Raw genomic sequence first — 21,823 nt, 5'->3', positions numbered from 1 at the left:
AATCGCTCACCAATTTGTGGCATTTGCTGTTTATCTTTTCAAAGCAACCTCGGGACATTTTCAACGGAACAGCAGAACAGAAGAGGGGAGAGGGGGGGGGGGGGGGATCAGTGATAACTCCCGCGCTATCGTGCTTTAGAAACACAGACAGCTTCGTTAAAGCACTTCCAAAGAAATCAAAATGAAACAGCTTACAGATTGCACCAATCACCGTTTGATGCAGAGCTAGATACAGTATTACACGTTACCCGTAAACTTACCTGTCAGGCTGGACCGGTCCCAGAAAAAAAACACTGCGTGGTGCACGACAGCTTCTCAAATAAAGCATGCATGGCACTATAATCCACTACACGCCTCACACACAGGTATATGCATCTTCTTTACAATCGGAAACCGGCAAAATATGCTGTGAAGACAGAGGGGATAAAGTAGAGTCATGCCAGGGCGTCTGTGATCCGAAGCGATCCGTCAGCTCCGCAGTATGTCTGGAATCTGGGAATGGTGTCAGCAACAAGGAGTGGAAGCCTTTAATGAAATTAGATAACAGGTAGGTGAGGTGACACACACAGAAGGATCACAGCTGCTCTCAGATTACGTATCGTATCACAATTGAGCCAAAGAGATCAAACTGCCCAGGAGGTGAGTTTCACAAAGTGCTGATTTAGTCATCAAACATTTCAACCTATTTTATTTTTTGGTTGTTTTAGGGGACAAAATCATAAAGTCTGACTGCAAGCGAGGACAAGATATCTCTGAACTGCCATAAATGGAAACAGTGAGCTTTTTTTTCTTTTCTGGAGGAGTGGATGAAAATCTCAGTTTTTTTTTTATTGGAGAGCGACATGAGTTGAGTTTCATTACTTTAAAAAAGTAAACGCTTATTGCCGGGAAAGACTACCGCCATGTCAAACAACGAGGAGAGTGTGGATGAGGATACAGTTTTCCTGCCGGTGGATGAGTCCTCCCCGGAGTTCATCTATAGCGAGAAGGAGAGAGAAGCAGTGGAGAAGCTGCTGAGCGCTGGACCAGAGGCTTTCTACTCAGTCGTCAAAGAGCTCCCCGACTGCTTCTTATCCTCTGAAGAGGTCAGCCAGTTTAAAAGCTGGGTTCAGAGCTACTCTTTCAACGATCCGCGGCTACAACATGAGAATGGAGCAGAGAGCATCGCAGAGATGGAGGACTTCTGTTCCAGTTACTTTCCCTGCCACTCGGACGTGCCCGTCCCGGGCCTGGAGTTGGGCTGGCCTCATAAAACCCCCTGGTCGGTAACGGCAAGTGTCACAGTCCACACCAGCCCTCCTGCAGAAGGGGAACCTTCAGTCAGAGAGGTGATCAGACGGCAGTTACAAAGAGCCAGACAGGTACGCAAATTTCTGCTGGATTCATTATTTTCACGAATAGAAACAGCTTATGTTTTCATATGAAGTACATAAAGTCAGGATATCTAAAAGGAAATTAGTTATATGCTTAGACCCTGATGAAGACGCCTGTGTTTGTTTTGCTTGCTAAATTTCTCCTAGAGTTAAATATTTTTATGTTGTCGGGGTTTTGTTTTGCACTCCTGAAGAATTCCCGTAGAGAAAGCCTTAGAGGCAGCACTTCCTCTTAAAGAACTCTTTTTTGTTGTTAGGCATTTCTCTGATAATTAACCATCAAATTTTAACTTTAGGCCATTATGATTTCATCATTTCTTTTTGTTATGATTGTATTCTTATGATAGGCCTGAACACTGAAAGAAATGGGCTTTAGTTAAAAATGCAGGCTAAATTATATACATGCATATTTTCATGTCATTCAGGTAATTGCCATCGTGACAGACAGACTGACAGATAGTGCAATAATTGGAGATTTACACAGTGCTGCCTCTCGGGGCGTCCCTGTCTACATCATCCTGAACCAAAGGTCCATTCAGGAGAAGTTCTCGTCCAACAGGCTCTGGCATCCAGTGAGTCAACACATACAAATCAGCACACACCTAGCAGCCATCCTTCACACATGGCAGTAAATAAAACAAAGATTTTAGTTGGACACAGCAGCGCATTGTGGAATGGGATATTTTCGTTTGCTATCCTGGTCTTAACATGTGCAACAAAGCCTTGTTGTGCTCAATGTGGTGGCAAATTTAAGCTGACAAAGGATGAAACTAAAAACACTTCCCATATGTCCCATGCTACTGCAGTGACATATATAAGCACACATTTGTTCCCAAAGTCTAGTTTTTGTATTTATTTTAGTTAAAAATGTTTTTCAAATGTAGTTTTATTGCTTTCGTTCAGTTTGAGTTACTTGACTCTGTGCACATATGTTGGAACTCAAACTGCAAGTCTTGTCTTTTTGCTTTGACAAGCTGATGGTAGGAATGTAGCAGAGAATCCGCCACACAGCTAAACTGGTTGCACAGCATTCAATGGAGTTTGTATTGCTTTCAAGCAAAGACAGCATTTCCATTAGAGCTGCTGATGAAATAGATGAACAGAAGGTAAAATTCAGGGCAGAATTCAGCCATACTTGGATAGAATGCTGAATTAAAACCCTGTTTACACTTATATCCAATCCTTTCCACAAAATCAATTTAAATCCAAGTGTAAACACAGCTGTTACATGTACTTTTAGACATTCTTTCTTGTGTCCTCAGGGGATCAAACCTACACTCCTTTGCATTGATTATATCACCTTGAAACCTAAAGTACCACTTAATCATATCAAGATCATGGTCTTGTTTGTACCTACAGTACTTACAGCATTACACACCAATGTGACGATTCAGCTTTTGGCACTGTCACAGGTTTTAGTGTAATGCAATGCTCAGTTTAAACCTTGTGTTTTGACAGAACATACGGGTCCGAGCTCTTGGTGGGAGAAGTTTTGGTTTGAGGGATGGAAGAAAGCTGGTTGGGGAAATGAATGAGAAATTCATTCTGGTGGATTTAGACACAGTGATCCACGGCAGCTACAGGTAAACAGATTTGGCTTCCACCTGCTTTTCTTTGCATGTGAGGCGTAAATGCTTGAAAGTGACTCAAAACATTGTTGCTGAATTCTGCAGCTTCACCTGGACGGACACCCACCTGCACCGGCAGCTGATCACCGTCCTGAGGGGACCGGCTGTTGATGCATTTGACCGGGAGTTCAGGATTTTGTATGCTAGTTCACTCCCAGTTCTTTCCACTGCAACCCATGTGAACCAAAACCATCAGCTTAAAGACATTTCAGCTGTCAGACTTCTGAAAAGGATCGCTGTTGATCCCGATATCACCGACCCTCCCTCCCCACGTGCTGTTTCTCCTCTGGACTGGGATAGGATGGGAGTTTTTTCAGAAGAAAGCAGCTTGCCAACCAGTCCTCTGTATCTTCATGGGGAAGTAGTGAAGCTGGAGATGTCACTACAGAACAGCATGCAGTTAGATAAAAACACACCTTTAATGGATGGATTTACTAACAACCAAAACCATCTTGAGGATAAAAGAAGGTAGTGTATCTGAATTAGTCTCCACATCATCATCAGTCCTTGAATAAATATGTCAGAGTACAGCAGATATATTTAAAATTCTCATGGCCAGAATTTATTCTGTCCTTTAACCAAACCTGTAGCTGATCTTCTTGCTTTTTTTCTATAACCTGTCCTCCCTTTTGTATTATTCTCTGAGTAATTTCCAAAATAGCAAACTGGATATTTTCAATATTTTGTGCTACAGGATGTTTTTTTCAGATTTTTGTATCTGACAGATTCAAAGAAAACTTCTCTCCAGTGGAAACTGAAGTTGTTAAAAACTCAACTTTCAAGTGAGTCTTATTAAAAGCTATGTTATGATTCGAACTACTAGCTCTCTATGTTTTTTCCATGTCGATGATTTTCACAAACATTAGGGATCTTGATTATGCTCATAGGAACAGAGAGCCTTTGACAGCAGAGCCAGCTACTTCAGAGAGAACGAAAAGGTAAAATCAATAAGACACCAGAAAAAAATAATTATTTTTAGACTGTCATTTTCAAATGTATGTATATTTTCACCATGTTATTAAAGATTTTTAAATCGACAGGATCACAGACAGCCTTTCTCCAGTGGCAACTGACATGGAGAAATCCACTCTCCAGTGAGTCTTAGTAAACACTATGATTCAAACTATTAGATGTTTTTCCCATGTTGATGTTTTACACAAACATTTGGGACATTTGACTACTTTCATAGGTGCAGAGAGTCCTTATCAACCCAGCCAGATACTTCAGAGAGAACAAAAAGGTAAGATCAACAACATACAAGTATTTTTTTTTATTTATTGTTCAAATGTATAATTTTATAAATATTTATATGTGGTATGACTGAGATTATTAAGGGTCTGTTTTTCCAGGTTGATGATATTTGGGATCTTATTTGTTTTCACAGGAACAGAGATCCCGTATCAACTCAGCCAGCTACTTCAGACAGAGTAAAAAAGTAAGATCAACATGATATAAGGAAAAATAATTATTCATTTTAAAGTGTGTCACATCCAAATATATCTATATTTTGAGGATATTCTTATAGATTTATATATTTGACAGGTTATCTGAAAGCATGTCTCCAGTGGCAGCTGACATAGAAAAATCAACAGTTTTCAAGTGAGTGTTATTATGAGCTATGCTATTATTAAGACTATTAGCTCTTTTGCACAAACATTTAAGGTCTGACTATTTTCATAGGAGCAGAGAGTCCTTATCAACACAGCCGGATACTTCAGACAGAAGAAAAAGGTAAGGTCAACAAGATACAAGTTAGTTGTTGTTGTTGTTTTTTATTGTTCAAATGTATCTTTTTATAAATATTTTAGGATGTTTTTACAGAGTTTTGTGTTTGACAGGGCCAAAGACAAAATCTCTCCAGTGGCAACTGATGTAGTAGAAAAATCAACTTTCAAGTGAGTCTTGTTATTAGCTGTGGTATGACTGAGATTATTAGGGGTCTGTTTTTTCCATGTCGATGATATTTGGGATTTTATTTGTTTTCACAGGAACAGAGATCCCGTATCAACTCAGCCAGCTACTTCAGACAGAGTAAAAAAGTAAGATCAACATGATATAAGGAAAAATAATTATTCATTTTAAAGTGTGTCACGTCCAAATATATCTATATTTTGAGGATATTCTTATAGATTTATATATTTGACAGGTTATCTGAAAGCATGTCTCCAGTGGCAACTGACATGGAAAAATCAACAGTTTTCAAGTGAGTGTTATTATGAGCTATGCTATTATTAAGACTATTAGCTTGTTTGCACAAACATTTAAGATCTTGATTATTTAATAGGAGCAGAGAGTCCTTATCAACTCAGCCGGATACTTCAGACAGAAGAAAAAGGTAAGATCAACAAGATACAAGTTTTTTCTTTGGCAATTTCTTGTCCAAATATATCTATTTGTATATGTTTCTAGGATGTTTTTTTACAGATATTTGTATTTGATAGGGTCAAAGACAATCTGTCTCCAGAGTCAACTGATGTCATAGAAAAAACACTTTTCAAGTAAGTCCTATTATTAGCTATACTATGATTAAGACAATTAGAGTCTCTGTTTTTTCCATGATCTTGATCTTGGTCTTGATTTAGGAGCAGGGAGTCCTTATCAGCACAGCCAGCTCCTTTAGAAAGAACAAAAAGGTAAGATATCGTGTCCAAATATCTGGCACCAAAATAAGTTATTGAAATAATTGTATAAATAATAATTTAATGTCCAAATTGTGTATTATGTAGATTATATTGTACTCTATTGTATTCAGTACATCTGTGGTTTATTGAGAAAAGCTGGTCATAAGCATTTTAACTTTACCTACTTTAAAATAATGCCAGATTTTTCTTCCGTGTGTATGTGTGTGTGTGTTGGCATGATTGTTTTTTTAATTACTTTTCTATCCTTTTATACTCAAATGACATGTTCACACAAGGAAAACTTTTTTTTTTTTAAAGGATAAAGCCCGGCGGTTATAATTTAGCTTTCCTTTTGCGTATTTAGTCAGAGTGGTTTCATTTTCAAATGGTCTAAAATGTCTAAAATAAAGTTTGTCACTTTTTATTCCTACTGGATGGAGTGCAGCATGGAAAGAGACACTTCCAGGCACCACCCATCAGAGAGGAGCACGACTTTATACACCAGAAATACATCTAGATATGATGACAAAGCAAACGAGGAAATGTACAGGCGTTACTCTTTTCAGGCAAGGAGGTACTCTATTAAAGAAGAGGAGAGTAAAACAGATGATATTGCAAAAAAAATGGGGAACAAGCCATCTTCTAGAGTAAGTAACCTTCTTTTGCTTTCAAAACACTCAATGTCATCTTGATATGGAGCTTCTAGCAAAGCTAAGATGTATTTCTCTCCTGTCAGAAGCCGATAATCTTGAGCGTGCACAGGGAGGAGAACTTCAGTGCTCTGAGCGACATCATGAGGAAAATTCCACAGACCAGTTCAGGACTGCTTAAGAGAGAATCAAAGAGTATACATACCCAGTCCATGTGGGATCTGAGCAAGGAAGATGCAGCTACAAGTCATGAAAAGAAAGGAGTCTTAGTGCCGAGATATACCAGGCCCATTGTAAGTGTGCAGATTCAACTAACTAACTAAAGGACTTTTTACTATTTATTGAGGCTCTCCCTTTTCTCTCTGTGCTCTCCTTTTTTCTTCCCCCTTAATCCCTGAGAGCGGTTATGTCACATAGCTGCCTCTCCCTGTGCCTGGATTGGCCAGGAGTTTCTTCCTGTTAAAAGGAAGAATCCTCCTAGTGCTGCTCATCAGAGATAAATTGAAAGTTTGGGGTTTTACTTACACTGCAGTGCATTTAGCTCACAATATAAAGAACCTTGTTATTGTGATTTGGCACTATAGTAATAAACCTGAAATTAAGTCAGTTGTTACTCCACAAAAACATAACAGTGGCCTTTTGCAAATATCTCTCCCCCTCAGTATTAAAAGTTATCATCTTAGAACTCTGAAGTAAGTAATAAGAAGCCAAAAAAAGGAAAAACAATTATTTTTAGTGCAATTTCCTTTTAGTAAAATCCATGTGTTTGAATCATTGCAAATAAAAGATAAACATACATGTAGAAAGTACAAATTAGCAAAGGGTTTTCAGCCTTTTTGGCTGAAAAAGCTTTCTAAAAACTACAATCAAATTTTTAAAAAAGATATTGTCTGAATGAGTGAAATCACATGTAATTTATTTTTTTAAATATTTTAGAAGTGACAAGAATCATTTCTACTGTTTTAGAGTGAAAAAAAATAAACTAAGTAGTCTGTTTTATCTCTGTAAACACCCTCAGGTTGAAAAACAAAGGTAGCATTAACTTTAAATTCACTCATATGTGAGAAGTAGATAACTATAGTGCCATAGTGCCAAAATCTGATACTCTTTTTCTGTTTCCCTGACAGTATGAACCATCTTACATAACACCTGGTCTTACCCTGATGGAAAAGAGGAACGACAAAGTGAGGGCCACATTAATGCCCACAGAGAGGCCTCGCAGTTACACTTTTCTCGGTGTGGATTCGGGAAGGAAGAAAGGAGGAGCGGGAGAAAACCATGAGTGATATACTGTGAACACGTTCTGTCACAAAGCAAAGAAACCGGCTGGCGGTGGATATTTTACGACATCTGCAGTGTTAACTACTGAAAGTATAAGCCAAAGCAGGCAGAGACTGTAATGAAAAGCATGAGTAACAGGCACATGGATAACAGGCATTATGGATACGATGTTTTACATGTACAGTGACTTACATGTAAAATAGTCATATTGTTGCTGCTCACCAGGAAAAATATCAACTCTGTTATTTGTTAAACATCTTTTTTGATTAAAATGTTCATAGAAGTGACTTCACTGAGCCCCTTCAAGTGGCTTTAGATCTTTGATAATAAACTGATAATGACTTCATTAGTTACACTTTGCTGGTAGATTTGCCTCAATTCTTCAAGACACAGATTCAACAAGGTGCTGGAAACATTCCTCACAGATTTTGGTCCATATTGAGATTATATCATCACATGGCTGCTGATATTTGGTGACTGTGGAGGATGTTTGAACACAGTGAACTCACTGTCATGTTCATAAAAGAAGTTTGAAAAACACAAGAAGTTTGAAAGGCAAGTGTTGCAACAGAAATAGAGACTTATCAATTGTCCCGTTCTTACCTGACAGGAGTCACCCTGTGTGGTCTTCTGCTGCTATGGCTCATGTTCAGAGTCACTTAAATCCCCCTTTTTCTCCACTTTGATCCTCAGTATGAACTTAAGCATGTCATTGTGACAACGTTTACTTGCCTAAAGCATGTGTAGCTAATGAAATGTGCAAATGAAAGTGGAAATAAAGGTTTGGTGGTAATTTAGACATACTGATTGATTGTTAAGTGACAAAATCACAAAGGCAGAAATATGGGGTAAGTTAGAAAAACACAGAAGGATTTTTTATTTCTTTTCTTTTTTATTTATTTATTTTTTGGTTCTTTTTCTTTTTCATAGATCACAGTACTTGATCCAAAAGTAAGTTTTTTAAGTCAAACAACAAAATGTTTAAGAAGTACAGGCTTTAAGGGTATCACCGAAAATGAAAATAAAATATCTGAAAATACACAAAATCTAAATTCCTGAGACCAAAATACTGTGAAATATGCATAACGTAACACAGAAAAATATTCATTTGCCTTTCAAAAAAATATAGTGAAATGTATTGTAATTTTATACCTTAAAGTAGAGGAATAAATATAATTTGTAGATATTGGGTGAGAACACTGAGAAATTTGTATTTGAATATTTGAATATCTTTGTGAAAAAAGTAGATGAACAAATCACTGCTTTAGATCTGGACATCATCAAATAATTTAGTTTTTCCTGTTTTTTTGTGGGTTGTTTTTTTTTTGGGGGGGGGGGGGGGGGCTTTACTGTTTTGCTATTTGAAGTTACTGTTAATTCTATGGTAAAAATCACAGTTACAATGTGAAATTAAATTCTGTTTTATCACTTTTCATATTTTAACAATGCCAACTTGGCAGACTAAACCCGTTTTGTGTAATCTGGGACTCCTCATCTACAAATGATGTTACCAAAAAATATCCAGTTTAACTGTCATACTGCTTATACTGGCCTTCAACTTCTACCTCTACTGTTGTAAAGTACATTTTCAGATCTTTCAGTTATTCTAGCAAGGAGAGAAAATAAAGATGCACATCTATCCATCCGTTTTCCCCCTCTTACCCAAGTTAGTGTCCCATGTAAGCTGGAGTGTATCTCAGTTCTGTTAGGTGAAGATTTATTTTGTGTGTGTGTGTGTGTGTGTGTGTGTGTGTGTGTGTGTGTGTGTGTGTGTGTGTGTGTGTGTGTGTGTGTGTGTGTGTGTGTGTGTGGTGTGTGTGTGTGTGTGTGTGTGTGTGTGCGCGTGCCTGCCTGCCTGCCTGCCTATCTATGCCCATCTATCTATCTACGGTGGTAGACCTCGTAGACCTCTATGGAGCTTGTGCTCAGGGCTTGTTCCTGTGCTGCCATGCCTCTGTGCCGTCTTTCAGTCCAGCTTTGTCCAGCCACTGGTAGGACTTCTGGATATATATGTATATATATATTCCACTCATTCAGCTGTACTGTACTTAAAAACTTAAAATATATGTGACTTTCTATACTGAGTATTATGAATTTATGCAGGTAGTGCAGGAGAGCCTATTGTACAATTCAAGAGTTTGGCACCTTAAAATTAAGACGTGCAGCAGATACTTCAATATTGTCAACATTTGTCATTATAAGAGTCTACCAAGCCTCTAAATTAACTTTAATGGTAAATAAGAGAGAGTAGAAAACAATGGCACAGTGGTTGAAAATACATATAAAACTGCTCATTATGTTTCCACAGTTATGTTAGAGGACACAAGAAAAGTTGATATTGTGTTCTTGAAAGTATATTTTAATTTTCTGAGAACAAATAAGCCGCATATAAATCATATCATTTCATTTTTCTTGACACCCATTACTGTAAGATTAACAGAAAGTGGCTGTAAGTATAAAAATACATGCTCAGTTACTTAATCTTAATTCATAAAGCTTGTAAAGTTTAAAAAAAAAGTTGTAAAACAGCTAAAATTATTTTATTATGCGATATTGGGGACCAATTTTTCAAAGAATAAATACACACATATAAAGATGAATGGTCAGATAGCTCTCCGCACAGAAATCCTCCAGGACAGCAGGGGGCGGTAAGTTTCCTCTCTGATTGCCGTTTGAGCTAAAGAGGAAGGGGACGTTTCTTGTGGCACATGGTATCCAGTGAGTAAAACAGATGTGTGCAGTTAACTGAAGTGGATATATTCAGTTTTAATCTGAATTTATACGCACACAGACGTGGTTTATTGTCCGCTGTGTGTGAAGCTGGTTCATCATGGTTCGAGCAAAACGGTAAGTTTGGCTTAGATGTATCTACGTGTTAGCTTGTCTTTGTAGCGTCTCTGCTCTGTTTTTCTGGGGTTTCGTGTGGTCACAATTGGCGTGTGGTGTTGTAGAAACAACAAGAAGTTGTTAGTCTTAATTTACAAACATACGGGTGCATGATTTATACTCCACTGCTGTGATGGGAGCTGGTGCTAGTGAAGTGTAGAGTGATCCGGGAAAAATAAATCTGGTATTTAACCAGAAGTTTGCGTTTTTATTTGTTATTTGTCTTTTGCTGTTCAGGGGAAAACACGCACAGAGGCCAAACAAGGATGAGGTCTATGATGAAGACGACCCTGAAGCCTACAACGACATGCCTGTCCCTGATAAGGTAAGACACGCAGTGTTTTATACAGCTGTGGTCAGAAGTTTACATGCATCTTGGACATGGATATAGGGGTTTTAATGATTTCTTTGGAGTTTAACATGATTTCACATTATGTTACAGTTACTCAATTTGTGGCCCTTTGCTCACTTTAAACAAGTCGGTATTGTCCTCTGATTTCTAAACTAGAGGGTAGTTGGTGTGACTTTAAGGGGGACAAAGTATTATTTTGAAAAGAAGAGAGGTCAAATTATAGCTGTCAAATAATAAAAACAAGATCTGAAATCTTGCCTGATTGTATGATTGACCTGTTGCTTTCTGTAACCAACAAAGCGGTAATATCTACGTTGAGCCAAACCTTGATGACCTGTGAACTAAATAAAAACCAGCGTGATCTCATATGGTGACTTTGATACAACTGTTTTCATTCTAAATGGTGTGTTCTCTTTTCTCTTTCAGAAATCCTCAACATACACAAAAGACAAGATTGATGAGTTTCATGATGAGAAGATTGCAGTAAGTTCTTTATTTGTTCTACGGTAGGTGTGCAGTGCAAGAGTTGTGTTCTGTAACCTTTCTTCGTGTCTTTGCCGCAGAAACTTCTCGCCCGAGGTGTTCAAATGGAGAGCGACCGGGAGGAAGTGGACGATGAGGTAATGTCGTACGTGTTTGTTTAAAAGTAACTGCAGGTGAAAAACATAGAGGAACAGCTGAGAAGAAACCTGAGATTATCGAAATTTCACAGGAGGAGGTGATGCCCCTGGACCTTTCTGAGTCGGAAGATGATGAAGGGGAGGAAGAAGAAAATGAGGAAGAGGGGACAGATATGGAGAGTGATTTAGAAGGGAGAAATGAGGATGGTAAATTGACTTTTTTTTTTTGTGTGTGTGTGTGTGTATGCTTTTCATTTTGAGCCTGTCTCACTGTGTTTGCATTGTCTGCTGCAGAGCTCCCTAATGAAATGGCCTGGGGCAGAAAGAAAAAAATGTTCTACGATTCAGATTATGTGACCTCAAGTAAGAACCTTTTATCTCAAGCCGTATTATTGCATTGTGTGATGATTGCATCATCTTTTATTATGCAACATTTCGATCACTGTTATTACAGAAGGGAAATCACAAGAAGAGTTGGAGGCTGAGGAACAAGAAGAAGAAGAAGAGGCTAAAAACATCCAAAAACGTTTAGCTGCAAATCTGAGCGAGGAGGATTATGATTTGAACTTTTTTCAGGTATTTAACACTCTCTCGTAGGCCTAATGACATGCTGACAGAAACGTCTAATTCTAATTGTATGTCTTTGCCTAAATGAAGGAATTTGCTGTGGAGAAGGATGAAAGCAAGCCTGTGGAAAAAGAAGAGAGGATTGTGAAAGACCTGAAGCAGATGTCTCAGAAGGAAAAAATGAAGCTTTTGAAGAAAGAGTCACCAGAGCTGCTTGAGCTTATTCAGGACTTCAAGGCAAAGGTAAGAGACAAATAGGAAGGACACGACTTCAGACTTAAAGAGCCTTTACATTTTCAAGTGACGTGCAATAGATGTGACTTATTCCTGTTTCTTTGTATAGCTTAACGAGCTCAAGAATGAGCTTCAGCCTCTCATGCAAATGGTTAAGGAGGGAAAGATCCCTGCAGGAAAGGTGAGCACACTTGGCCACATTTTTCTCATGGTGTTGCTTTCAGCCACTACACGCAGGCGTTTCCTGTGATAAAACGCACAAAAAGCTGCGTACATTACTCTCTCTGACCCAGAAAGCAGACAAACTGTAAGAATGAAGCATGCAGTCGTTCAAGGGACCAGTAGAGATCAAAACTGAGCTTAATTATACTATCATTGGGCTTTCTTTATCAGGTGGCCAGAATTTAATGAATAATGATGGACAACGCCTGTGTCTGTCTTGTATCTGCACCATTATCTAGGGAAACAAATTGTGATTGTATTGTAAGTTCCTCTGTGTTTCCCACCTTTAATCATGATGAAAGGAGAAGATACTCATACTTGTGGTGTACTGCTTACAGCCTTATTCGTAAGTAAGCTACTTTCAGCTGCTCAGATTGTTACACCGGATACGCGTCCACATATATCTCTGGCTGGAATCAAACCACCAACTTTTTGCTTGTGTATATGCAAAACAGTTGGTGTAGACGTGTTTGAGTGTACAGGAACATGTCATCAATATCATGAAAATCAACGATCTGAATCTGAACATCTTTCATCTTATTCTTTGTTCGTTTTGTGTTTTTTACCTAAAGGGTGCCAATTACCTGAAGACAAAGCAGCAACTTTATCTCAAGTAAGTTGTGATTGGATTGTAGACTCACATGACAAACTGTCACGCTGTCTCACTGAATGATGTTTCTCTCCTGCCACAGTTACTGCACAAACATCAGCTTCTACTTGGTGCTGAAAGCAAAGCGGATACCTGCTCACAACCACCCTGTGATTGAAAGACTGCTCACCTACAGAAATGTAAGTCCACACACTGATGTTTAGACCAATCTCAAAAAAGGTGAGCAGTTTCTCCTAGATTTGGTACTTAAAAAAAAAAAAAAAAAAAAAAAAAGCACCCAAAAGCACAACTTTCAACATTTGTAGGCCCCGTTATGAGTCCAAGAGGATTGTCGCAGGATGTGTGATTATGAGCCCTAGAGCTTAACCCAAAAGGCAGGTTTAGCAAGCTCAAAACAAACCCTGAACTTTGAATTAATTAACTTTGTAATGCTAAACTCAGTTCAGTCAGTCTAAGTGTTGGGAATCATCAGTGGAGCTCTCTTCTTGTAAATATGTGCAGGTAATCCACACTTAAATGCACTTTGATCTGAATTAAATAAACAGCATCAGAGAGATACTTCAGGCTCAGCAGGTCAGGTTCACAGGGGTTGAAATAGTAGCTGTTTGTTGCAACTAAAAACCAAAATCTTTTATTGTGTGTTTGTTACTTTGGTCGGCATCTTTTATTTGTGATTTCACTGTATTAACACTCCAAACCAGCACCATGAGACACATGATTATTATGACACACATCCTACAAAGCTGATCACAAAAATCCACAAAATGCAAAATGTCTTACTGAGTCTCTGATGCCTGCCTGCAGCTCATCAATGAACTAGGCGCAGTAGATGCTCGGCTTGCTCCAGAGTTTCGCCAGCTACTAGCTGGTGGAGAGAAAAGTAAGGCAGGAAGCAAGCAAGCAGAAGGCAAGAAGTCTAAAGTTTCAAACAGGAAGGAAAAGGTAAGAGAACAACATTAATATACTACTATATTACGTCTGCACCAGGGGTGAGGACACTCTTCGACAACATTGATATACATGAAGAGCATCCTTAGATGACCCCTAGTGCCGACGTTTAACTTTTATATTGATTGCTAATGTGTGTGTATGTGTGCACGCACCCACTGGATACAGGAGTCTGGAGAAGCTGAGGCTGAGGAGGAGTCAGACTCTGACCTGGATGAGGAAGAAGCTCTACGCTTCTACAAAGAGGCAGAGGAACGGTTAAAATTAAAGAGGAAGGGCAATAATCCAGAAGATGAAATGTAAGTATGCACTTTTTAACTTACAGTAAAAGTACAGGAAGTGTACTCATGGGATGTGTCTTTGATATGCAGAGGATTTGGGGTCAGAATAACAGGAATCCGTGCTGACCTGCATGTTGCAATAGATGTCACGATGTAGCACATTTGATATACTATAGTATTGGGAAATACACTGAAATTTTTCAGAAGCCGGAAACACTGCCAACTGCTCTGCTCACTCTAAAGTCTTACATCCCTGTGAGTGGTTCAGTTCTATTTAAACACCAGTATTATTGGGGAGCTGTGTGGCTTGGCTCTAAACATGTAGAGAGCAGTTACAGGACAGACTGGTGTTAAGTTGCCAAAATGACACTGTGCCTCTGGTAGAGTATTATCACCAAAAGAGCCATATTGGATGTTTTGGTAGTACTGAATCAAATTGATATAAGGTAAAAATCAACCAGGAGAGTAAAGCATTAAGAAAATCTTTGTGTTACAGGATGGAGGGGAATGAAGAAGAGGAAGAATTGGATCCAAATGCAAAGAGAGGAATCACTTACCAGGTACTGAGTGATACACAGTCATGTATTTGCACGAAACATGAGTACTTATAGCAGAAATTGAATGGACTGATAACTGTAGCATATGCCACAGCTTGTTTAATAATTATTCAAGCATTACATTTTATAACTATGGATACATTTGTTTTTAGTGTTACACAAGCATATGTCTTTGTATGCTGACTCATTTTGACCTCTTGGTATTTAAAAAAAAGTTAAAAGAAATTATGTCTATATTGTATATGTAATTGATAAATATACAAGGAATTGTAGTTGGATAACAGATTAATAATTTTGACCCAATTAAATAACTGAATATGTTAAAAATGAACAACTTAACTTCTTAAAGTAGTCATTTATTTGCCATTACTGTTGTTGGAGAATGGAGTCGAAACTACACTTTTGGAAGTACTGGTGTTAATAAACGTGATTGAGTGCCATCTGCTGGGCACTTGCAGTAGTACACTAAAGATTTTATCTAGCTCTAGTTCAAGAAAATGGATTGTAGTGTGCATATCGAGTTGTTTTGCTACAGCTTCAGAGAGCGTGTTTGCAAAATTCAACTTAATTATCCTTTAAAAGTACGTAAGTGCAAGCTTTAAAGTGTTCTCCACAGCACTGCTTGTTTACATCTCTGGATTCTCCTCCAAGTTTTCTAGATACAGTGTGTGACACTGATTTATAAATTGTATTAATTATGTTTGTCTAACAATTCCACAGATGGCCAAGAACAAGGGGCTCACGCCGAAAAGGAAGAAAATTGACCGTAATCCCAGAGTCAAGCACAGAGAGAAGTTCAGACGGGCTAAAATCCGCAGAAAGGGACAGGTCTGTATTCAACATGTTTTATTACATCGTTGAGCAAGGATTTCAGGGATTGTCTGAAGACTCTTAAAGAGGATGTGCTGGATTGTGACACACATTTCTGTGATGCGTTTTAAAATTGCTGCTTATTGTTTCGCCAGGTCCGAGAGGTTCGTCACGAAGAGACGAGATACAGCGGAGAGCTGTCTGGTATTCGTGCTGGTGTCAAGAAGAGTGTCAAACTGAAGTAACAGAGTCCAGAATATGCTGCCAAGTGTGGCAATGAGATTGAACCAGTACTAGTGGACTGTGATTTTAAATGTTTATTATTGGAGAACCTTGCAGGAAAGAAAATATTGTCATTGTTTTAAAACTTGAAACTGCTTTTCTGATTACTAGAAAGTGTGAATAAACATTTTAAAACCTGGATATTGTCCCTCTACAGAGACTGTGTTTAATGCTTCAAGGTTCATTCTTAGAACACACACAACAAACAAGGAAGATGTGACTTACAGTTGTCGCTAAAGTTTTGCAACAGTAGAGCATACTGAATATACAGTAACTTGCCAGCAGAACAGGCAGGTATGAATTGCAGCCCAATGTGGATCACGTAAAAATACAGACACAACTTAAAGCTGCTCAGACATGCAGATACGTTCTATCAAGCCACTTGTTGAGTTATGAAGTTGTCATGCGCCGACGTCAAGTTGCTGACTATCCTCTCTTCTATCTCCACCTCATTCTTCACATCCTCCTCAGTGAGGATTAGCTCAGCCTGAGTCTCAGGGGTCACAACCACCACATAACCCCGCCTAGAGTCCAGTACGTTGGCCACCACTGCTTGGTGCCTGTAGGTATCCAGAGCTCGTCGAGCCTTGTCCAGCAGGATCGACGCATCTGTCTCGAGTTTGAAGGATATGACAAATGCCTGAGGTGCCCATTCTTTCACCAGTGGGGACAATATCTTGGGGACCATTTTCATGCTCAGCTGAAGGGCAGAAGAAATATTGTAATTACTGGCAAGACTAAAGAGGCATACACACAGGAGGATGTAATTCAGCAACTGAGAGGAGCAACTAACTGCTGAATTGAAAGTATGTGCAGCTTTTTAATGCAGCAGTTCCCAACCTGTTTTGCTCCATGGACCAGTTTAATGTCAGACCATGTTTTTACAGACCGGCCTTTAAGGTGCCGCGGATAAATACAACAAAATAAAATTATATGACCAAGACAAAAACTGGTATTTTCTAAATATAATAAACACAAATTAACTGTGTAATTGTGGAACTTTATTAGCAGCGTCCTCCTGAAATGCTCCAACAACATTAAGAGTAATATCTTCCTCTCTGCCCCTTAATGCACTCTGGCCGCTATGGTAATGTATAAATATTTCTTTCAAAATAAGACACACGACTACAACACGGGGGAAAAAAACCCCAGGGAAACTACAAATTTCACACCCAAGCTTCGACTCTCGGGGCCCGGTACCAAACGACTCACGGACTGTGCCCCAGGGGTTGGGGACCGCAAGCTTAAGGGTTTACAGTTATGCCTGGAGTTTATTCCCTAGCTGTAAGTACAAATTAGTGCTCTGTTTTAGGACCATATATTGATGCTTATATAACAATAAAAGTAAAATTATTTGCAACCAACAGGAAAAAAATAAAGCTTCATCCAAGAATCTGTATTTCTTACTGATGCTCATCAGACACAAAGACACTGTGGTATCTGGGCACAGAGGTCTGGGGATCTTCCAGGAACGGTGACTCTCTAATTATCATTAGGTTAGCAGCATATGTTACCATGGCAATATTCCGCCGTAAGAAGTGAACCACCTTCGTACTCACATCTCATGCTTCCTTTTACACACCTCCGAACTGAAGTGGTGAATAAAAAGCAGACCAATAACACCATTTCCCCCCACCCTCACCTGAAGAGGTCCGTTGGAAGACTGGATTTTGTGTTCAGGCATCTCAGATGCTGGGATGTAGAAATCAGACACTGCTGCAGCCAAGTAAAACATAGCCTTTGATCCTAAGGGCAGAACAAACACTTGTGAAGATGTTTTGAATGTATGTTAGACAAAGCCACGGCTCAGGCCTGTAAACTGCTGTTACCTATTTTGCTGAGAGCCTGCGCTGCTGCTTTGAGTAGGTGCAAATACTCTGACAGAGTGCTGAACTCTATAGGCAGAAGAAGTCTGCTTTTTTTCACCTCCTCGTATCTCTTCAGTACTTTGGCAATGTTCGGCAGCACCTGCTGATTAACCACCACTTCACCAGTATTACCAGGCGCTCCTCCACCTTGAAACTCCAGAGCGTCCAGCATATTGATGGTTAAAAACATCCGTGTGTAGGGGTAGAGTGAGCGATGCCTGTGTAGGAAAATGACTGCATAACCAGAGTCTATGAAATACTCTGCAGAGGAGGCTCCTCGCCTGCCGCTGCTGAAGTTATCGAGGAAGCGAACAGTGCGGGACTCCAGGGGAACCTTGGTGCCTCCTGAAGTGATGAGAACCACCTTTCGGCCTGCTTCTGCATGAAAGCTGGCAAAAGCAGCCATCTTCTCTTTGACCTCCTCCACATGGGAGGGAACAGCAAATTCTTCTGCTAACTTCCCATCAATAGATGATATTCTGGGTTCAGCCATCACCTGACAAGAGAGAAGAAGGAGGCATCTTTAAGTGATGCCTAATGTGATTCAACAGTCTCCAGTGACAGGTCTGTTTTCAAAGTGGGACATTTCAGTATCAGATTACCTCGCTGTTGGTTTCTGCAGGTCACAAATTTATGGATGTACAGTTATAAATCACACTGGGCCTAGTTTAATAAAGCTGACTAGAACAATATTAACATAATGCTGATAATTTTACACCCAAAGTGTGACATTTAACCACAAAAACTACATTTTCCCGTTCAGTATTTAGAAAATGACAGTTGATGAAGACTGCTAATTCTGTGCTTTACTATTTTTTTCTCTTTTTTTGTAAAACAGCGCATTTGAAAATTCATGGATAAAAATAATAATTGTATTTTAGTATTATAAATATCAATTTGATTAAAGAGCTTGTGCATACTGGTGGGTTAATCATTACAGAAAGATAAAAAATAATTGTGGTAATTGCCAATACTTTAAATTTAGGCCAGTGTAGCACAAGCATTACTCTGGGTGATGATCTGCTGAATTTATTAAGCACTGTAAATGTACATGCAGCCATCCCCCTGACACGTCTACCTGACGGTAACAAGAATTAATGGTGTGCTGGATGGCTATGATCGTTGTACATTTACATAAAATTAAAAAAAAAAAAGTGCAATACATAAGCATAAAGTAAACTGAATTCACACTTTATTAGGTACAGTTTACTTGGACTAATCCAACAAATTCTGCATCTATGAGGATTTACGCCTCATAGATGGCGTAAATGTTGTCACAGCACAACACTGACGTGATACACGCCTGTTTGCGGTTAAATGACACGCGACAGTAAACACGCTGTCAAAGTAGAAGGTGGACACTTTCTTTGGCTACTTAATGTTCAGTAATAAGAAAGGCGACACGACACAGCGCTACATGCTCTCTGTAGGTTACTTGCAACTGCGGTAATACCTTATATAAAACGTAAACGCCGTCTCAGACTCACAGACAAAACTTCAAAGCACCCCACTTTGGTATTCGGATACCTCCAAACAACTTGTGCACTTCCTGAAAGTCAACTCTTTGGTTTTTATAAATACAGCACAACGCCTCCAGCTCCCCTAGCGGCCATTTGCGGTATTAAACAAAGAAATGGTAGTCTGCTTTTGAGTCAGCAGTGCGTCAATTATTTTTCCCTCCTGCTTGAAGTGTCAAACTTTATAAAACCCGAGCATCAACGGAGAGGACAAGGGGAATTTCTCTCAAAAAGGGGATCTTTTTGCACTGGACTGTCCCACTGAATCAGCAGATACAGTCGACGAGCAAAGACAAAATATTGAATTGAACTTTGTGTGCGACTAGTTTGACAAGCAACAGCATCATTGAAAGCTCCTTTTCTTTGGATGTTGGTGCGCGTTTTTACATCTAATTTCTGGTAAGTTTTGAAAAAGATTTAAATACAAGCTTTTCGGGGAGGAGAAAAATACGTTTATTTGAAATTCAACATATATATACACAAAAGATATGTTTTATTTTGCTTATATGTGCTACAAAGTTCTTCATATATGTGTCTTGTACATGTCATTTGTGTTTAAATCTGAGATTAAGATTATTAATCTCAGATATTAATAATAATCCAAACCAAAAACAAGTGGATTAGAAATATGACAATTTGAACATTTTTATTGTTATTTTTAGGCAAAAGTTATGTTTTTATAGTTTAAGGGAAAAGTCTGCTTTTGTGAACACGTTTTTGTTTTTGTTTTTCATTTCTTTTCTTTCTTTCTGTTTTTTTAAAATAAATAAAGCACTTACTGAGCAGCTAGTAAAACTAGAACAGACCTTTAGAAATGTAAGTGCATTACAATATGAGCCCTCTTTCAATCTCTTAGCTTAGAACTAGTTTAATCTCATTTATTTTAGAATAAATGTGTTTTAATTAGTTTAGGTTTAAATTGTTTCATTGCATTCCAGCTGACTGTGCAGATCTTGTGTCCTCTAAACTCTGCTCCTTAAATGCGTCCTATTTCACTGTTTCAAAGACTCGACAGTCAGTCTCTGTGGGAATTGGGGCAATTGTGATGGGAACACAGACAGAATTTCAATATTTTTTTGGTTTATTGTTTGTGTCACTTTCATTTCAAATTTTTATTTTTACTGCTATCCAAATTTGATCTGCACAGTATGTAAGGGTTAAAGGTGTAATGCACAGTTTTTATGTAATATTTTATGTAAACGTGACAGGAGAGTTGTATAAATTCTTATTTTTAATTAAGTTAACAATTTTGTTATTATCTGATCTCCTTTTTTCTTTGTTGTTGTTGTTACTGTTATGACACCATCTCATAGTGTAAGGCCCTTACCAGGTGCCTGTGGCACTTTTTAAAATCTATGTTGTTTATATGTTGTTTATCGTGGACTGTACTATTAACTATATATATATATATATATATATATATATATATATACATATATATATATATATATATATGATCCCTTTAATGATTTCTTTGGAGGCAGTCACCAGAGGGGGCCAAGGATGGGTGGATCGCTCTTTGGTTTTGGGGGCTTTCCAGCATTTGGAGGTAGCTTTGGTGGATTTGATTATATATATATATATATATATATATATATATATATATATATATATATATATATATATATATATATATATATATATATATATATATATACGCACACACACACAAAATATATACATATATATGAAAAGATGTAGCTAAGGATAGTCCATTTTCAGGATTTGTGATTTTCAAAAACTAAAGAGATCATCTGAGAAACTAACTAATAACAGATTCTTTAACAAAACAACTTACAAAAATCAACTGCTTGGTCAGTGTGAAAACTATTTTGGGATATATAAGTTTTATTCACCATAAACTTTTTATTTCAGCCTAAAGTGTCACATCATAAGCTAGAGGAGGGCAGGCTGAGCCAGTATACCTACAAACCTTTTATTTTAAGACTTTAATCGTTTATCAATTGTCTTGTATTTTTAGGATTTATTGGCGGCAGTTCCGCGATCGACCGGCAGGTGACGCTGCTGCACCGTTGGAAGGACAGTTACACCACTTCGGCTGCTACCTTCACGTGCGTACCTAATTGCATTGTTTTCCCTTCCAGTTTAAGCGCATGCGATGCACATTTGTAAAAGCTAAATAACTTTTTTTTTTTTACTAGATATCAGAACAATATGATATCTGTTTGCACAACTAATAAAATAACTATTAATTATAATAATGATAATAGCTAAGTAATAAAAAATATATGTTGTAGTTTAGGTGAAAATAAGTGACATGGAGAATTCTAAATAAAGTATTAATAATAAAAATAGCTGGAAAAAACATAAATCGATGTAGTGATTGCTTGTATTTTTTCAGGATCACTGTTTTGCACTAAAGATGCCATGCTGATATTTCTCTTTTGATGGCCTCTGCAAGCCTCCGCGTTGAAGGTCGAGCTTTATGAGTGGAGTTAAAGGACATCCAGATATTAGTGAGCATAAAACCTTCACACTAATTAAATGATTGCAAC

General features: G+C 38.2%; 3 protein-coding genes across 6 annotated transcripts; 2 read left to right on the top strand and 1 right to left on the bottom strand.

The window, feature by feature from the left end:
* The first annotated feature begins 117 nt into the window (after window positions 1–117).
* On the top strand, window positions 118–9,382 carry sack1e (scaffolding CK1 anchoring protein E). 3 transcript variants are annotated; one of them, XM_085159553.1, is made up of 21 exons: window positions 118–547; window positions 708–1,361; window positions 1,799–1,945; window positions 2,832–2,956; window positions 3,047–3,469; window positions 3,727–3,783; window positions 3,868–3,939; window positions 4,042–4,095; window positions 4,191–4,241; window positions 4,386–4,436; window positions 4,544–4,600; window positions 4,682–4,732; window positions 4,840–4,896; window positions 4,990–5,040; window positions 5,148–5,204; window positions 5,286–5,336; window positions 5,443–5,499; window positions 5,584–5,634; window positions 6,068–6,269; window positions 6,359–6,565; window positions 7,400–9,382. In XM_085159553.1, exons 2-21 carry the CDS (start codon window positions 903–905, stop codon window positions 7,556–7,558), a joined length of 2,439 nt encoding a protein of 812 aa, XP_085015679.1. In that variant the 5' UTR covers window positions 118–547; window positions 708–902; the 3' UTR covers window positions 7,559–9,382. The 3 variants fall into 3 exon arrangements, with proteins under 3 accessions (XP_085015679.1, XP_085015678.1, XP_085015680.1); XM_085159552.1 differs by having other exon boundaries at window positions 118–1,361; XM_085159554.1 differs by having other exon boundaries at window positions 119–1,361; window positions 3,889–3,939.
* Window positions 9,383–10,225: 843 nt separating this feature from the next.
* utp3 (UTP3 small subunit processome component) lies at window positions 10,226–16,061 on the top strand. The gene is made up of 16 exons (XM_085159557.1): window positions 10,226–10,400; window positions 10,677–10,764; window positions 11,218–11,274; window positions 11,355–11,411; window positions 11,504–11,618; window positions 11,706–11,774; window positions 11,866–11,987; window positions 12,069–12,221; window positions 12,322–12,393; window positions 13,007–13,047; window positions 13,127–13,223; window positions 13,849–13,986; window positions 14,161–14,291; window positions 14,770–14,833; window positions 15,551–15,658; window positions 15,796–16,061. The coding sequence occupies exons 1-16, from the start codon at window positions 10,384–10,386 to the stop codon at window positions 15,883–15,885; spliced, it is 1,419 nt and encodes a 472-aa protein (XP_085015683.1). The 5' UTR covers window positions 10,226–10,383; the 3' UTR covers window positions 15,886–16,061.
* Window positions 12,066–19,377, bottom strand: ppcs (phosphopantothenoylcysteine synthetase). Of its 2 annotated transcripts, none has more exons than XM_085159561.1 (4): window positions 19,244–19,377; window positions 17,752–18,286; window positions 17,565–17,668; window positions 12,066–16,622 (listed from the first exon to the last, which is right to left on the bottom strand). In XM_085159561.1, the coding sequence occupies exons 2-4, from the start codon at window positions 18,281–18,283 to the stop codon at window positions 16,296–16,298; spliced, it is 963 nt and encodes a 320-aa protein (XP_085015687.1). In that variant the 5' UTR covers window positions 18,284–18,286; window positions 19,244–19,377; the 3' UTR covers window positions 12,066–16,295. The 2 variants fall into 2 exon arrangements, with proteins under 2 accessions (XP_085015687.1, XP_085015688.1); XM_085159562.1 differs by having other exon boundaries at window positions 19,278–19,332.
* Window positions 19,378–21,823: the final 2,446 nt, after the last annotated feature.

The sequence above is a fragment of the Neolamprologus multifasciatus genome, chromosome 5, assembly GCF_963576455.1.
Source record: "Neolamprologus multifasciatus chromosome 5, fNeoMul1.2, whole genome shotgun sequence".
NCBI lineage: Eukaryota > Metazoa > Chordata > Actinopteri > Cichliformes > Cichlidae > Neolamprologus > Neolamprologus multifasciatus.
Note: the sequence above shows the minus strand (reverse complement) of the source record. Positions and strands in the feature narration are given on the sequence as shown.

Bases quoted from the DNA above. Each gene is read 5' to 3' on its own strand.
- ppcs (XM_085159561.1), bottom strand. From the start codon at position 18,283: ATGGCTGAACCCAGAATATCATCTATTGATGGGAAGTTAGCAGAAGAA. The intron at 17,669-17,751 runs GTAACAGCAGTT...TTCTGCCCTTAG, and splicing joins GCAGGCTCTCAGCAAAATAG to GATCAAAGGCTATGTTTTAC. The intron at 16,623-17,564 runs GTGAGGGTGGGG...TCTGCCCTTCAG, and splicing joins CTTCCAACGGACCTCTTCAG to CTGAGCATGAAAATGGTCCC.
- utp3 (XM_085159557.1), top strand. The intron at 13,987-14,160 runs GTAAGAGAACAA...CACTGGATACAG, and splicing joins TTTCAAACAGGAAGGAAAAG to GAGTCTGGAGAAGCTGAGGC. The intron at 14,292-14,769 runs GTAAGTATGCAC...TTTGTGTTACAG, and splicing joins AATAATCCAGAAGATGAAAT to GATGGAGGGGAATGAAGAAG.
- sack1e (XM_085159553.1), top strand. From the start codon at position 903: ATGTCAAACAACGAGGAGAGTGTGGATGAGGATACAGTTTTCCTGCCG. The intron at 4,601-4,681 runs GTGAGTGTTATT...CTATTTTCATAG, and splicing joins GAAAAATCAACAGTTTTCAA to GAGCAGAGAGTCCTTATCAA. The intron at 5,635-6,067 runs GTAAGATATCGT...GATGGAGTGCAG, and splicing joins CCTTTAGAAAGAACAAAAAG to CATGGAAAGAGACACTTCCA.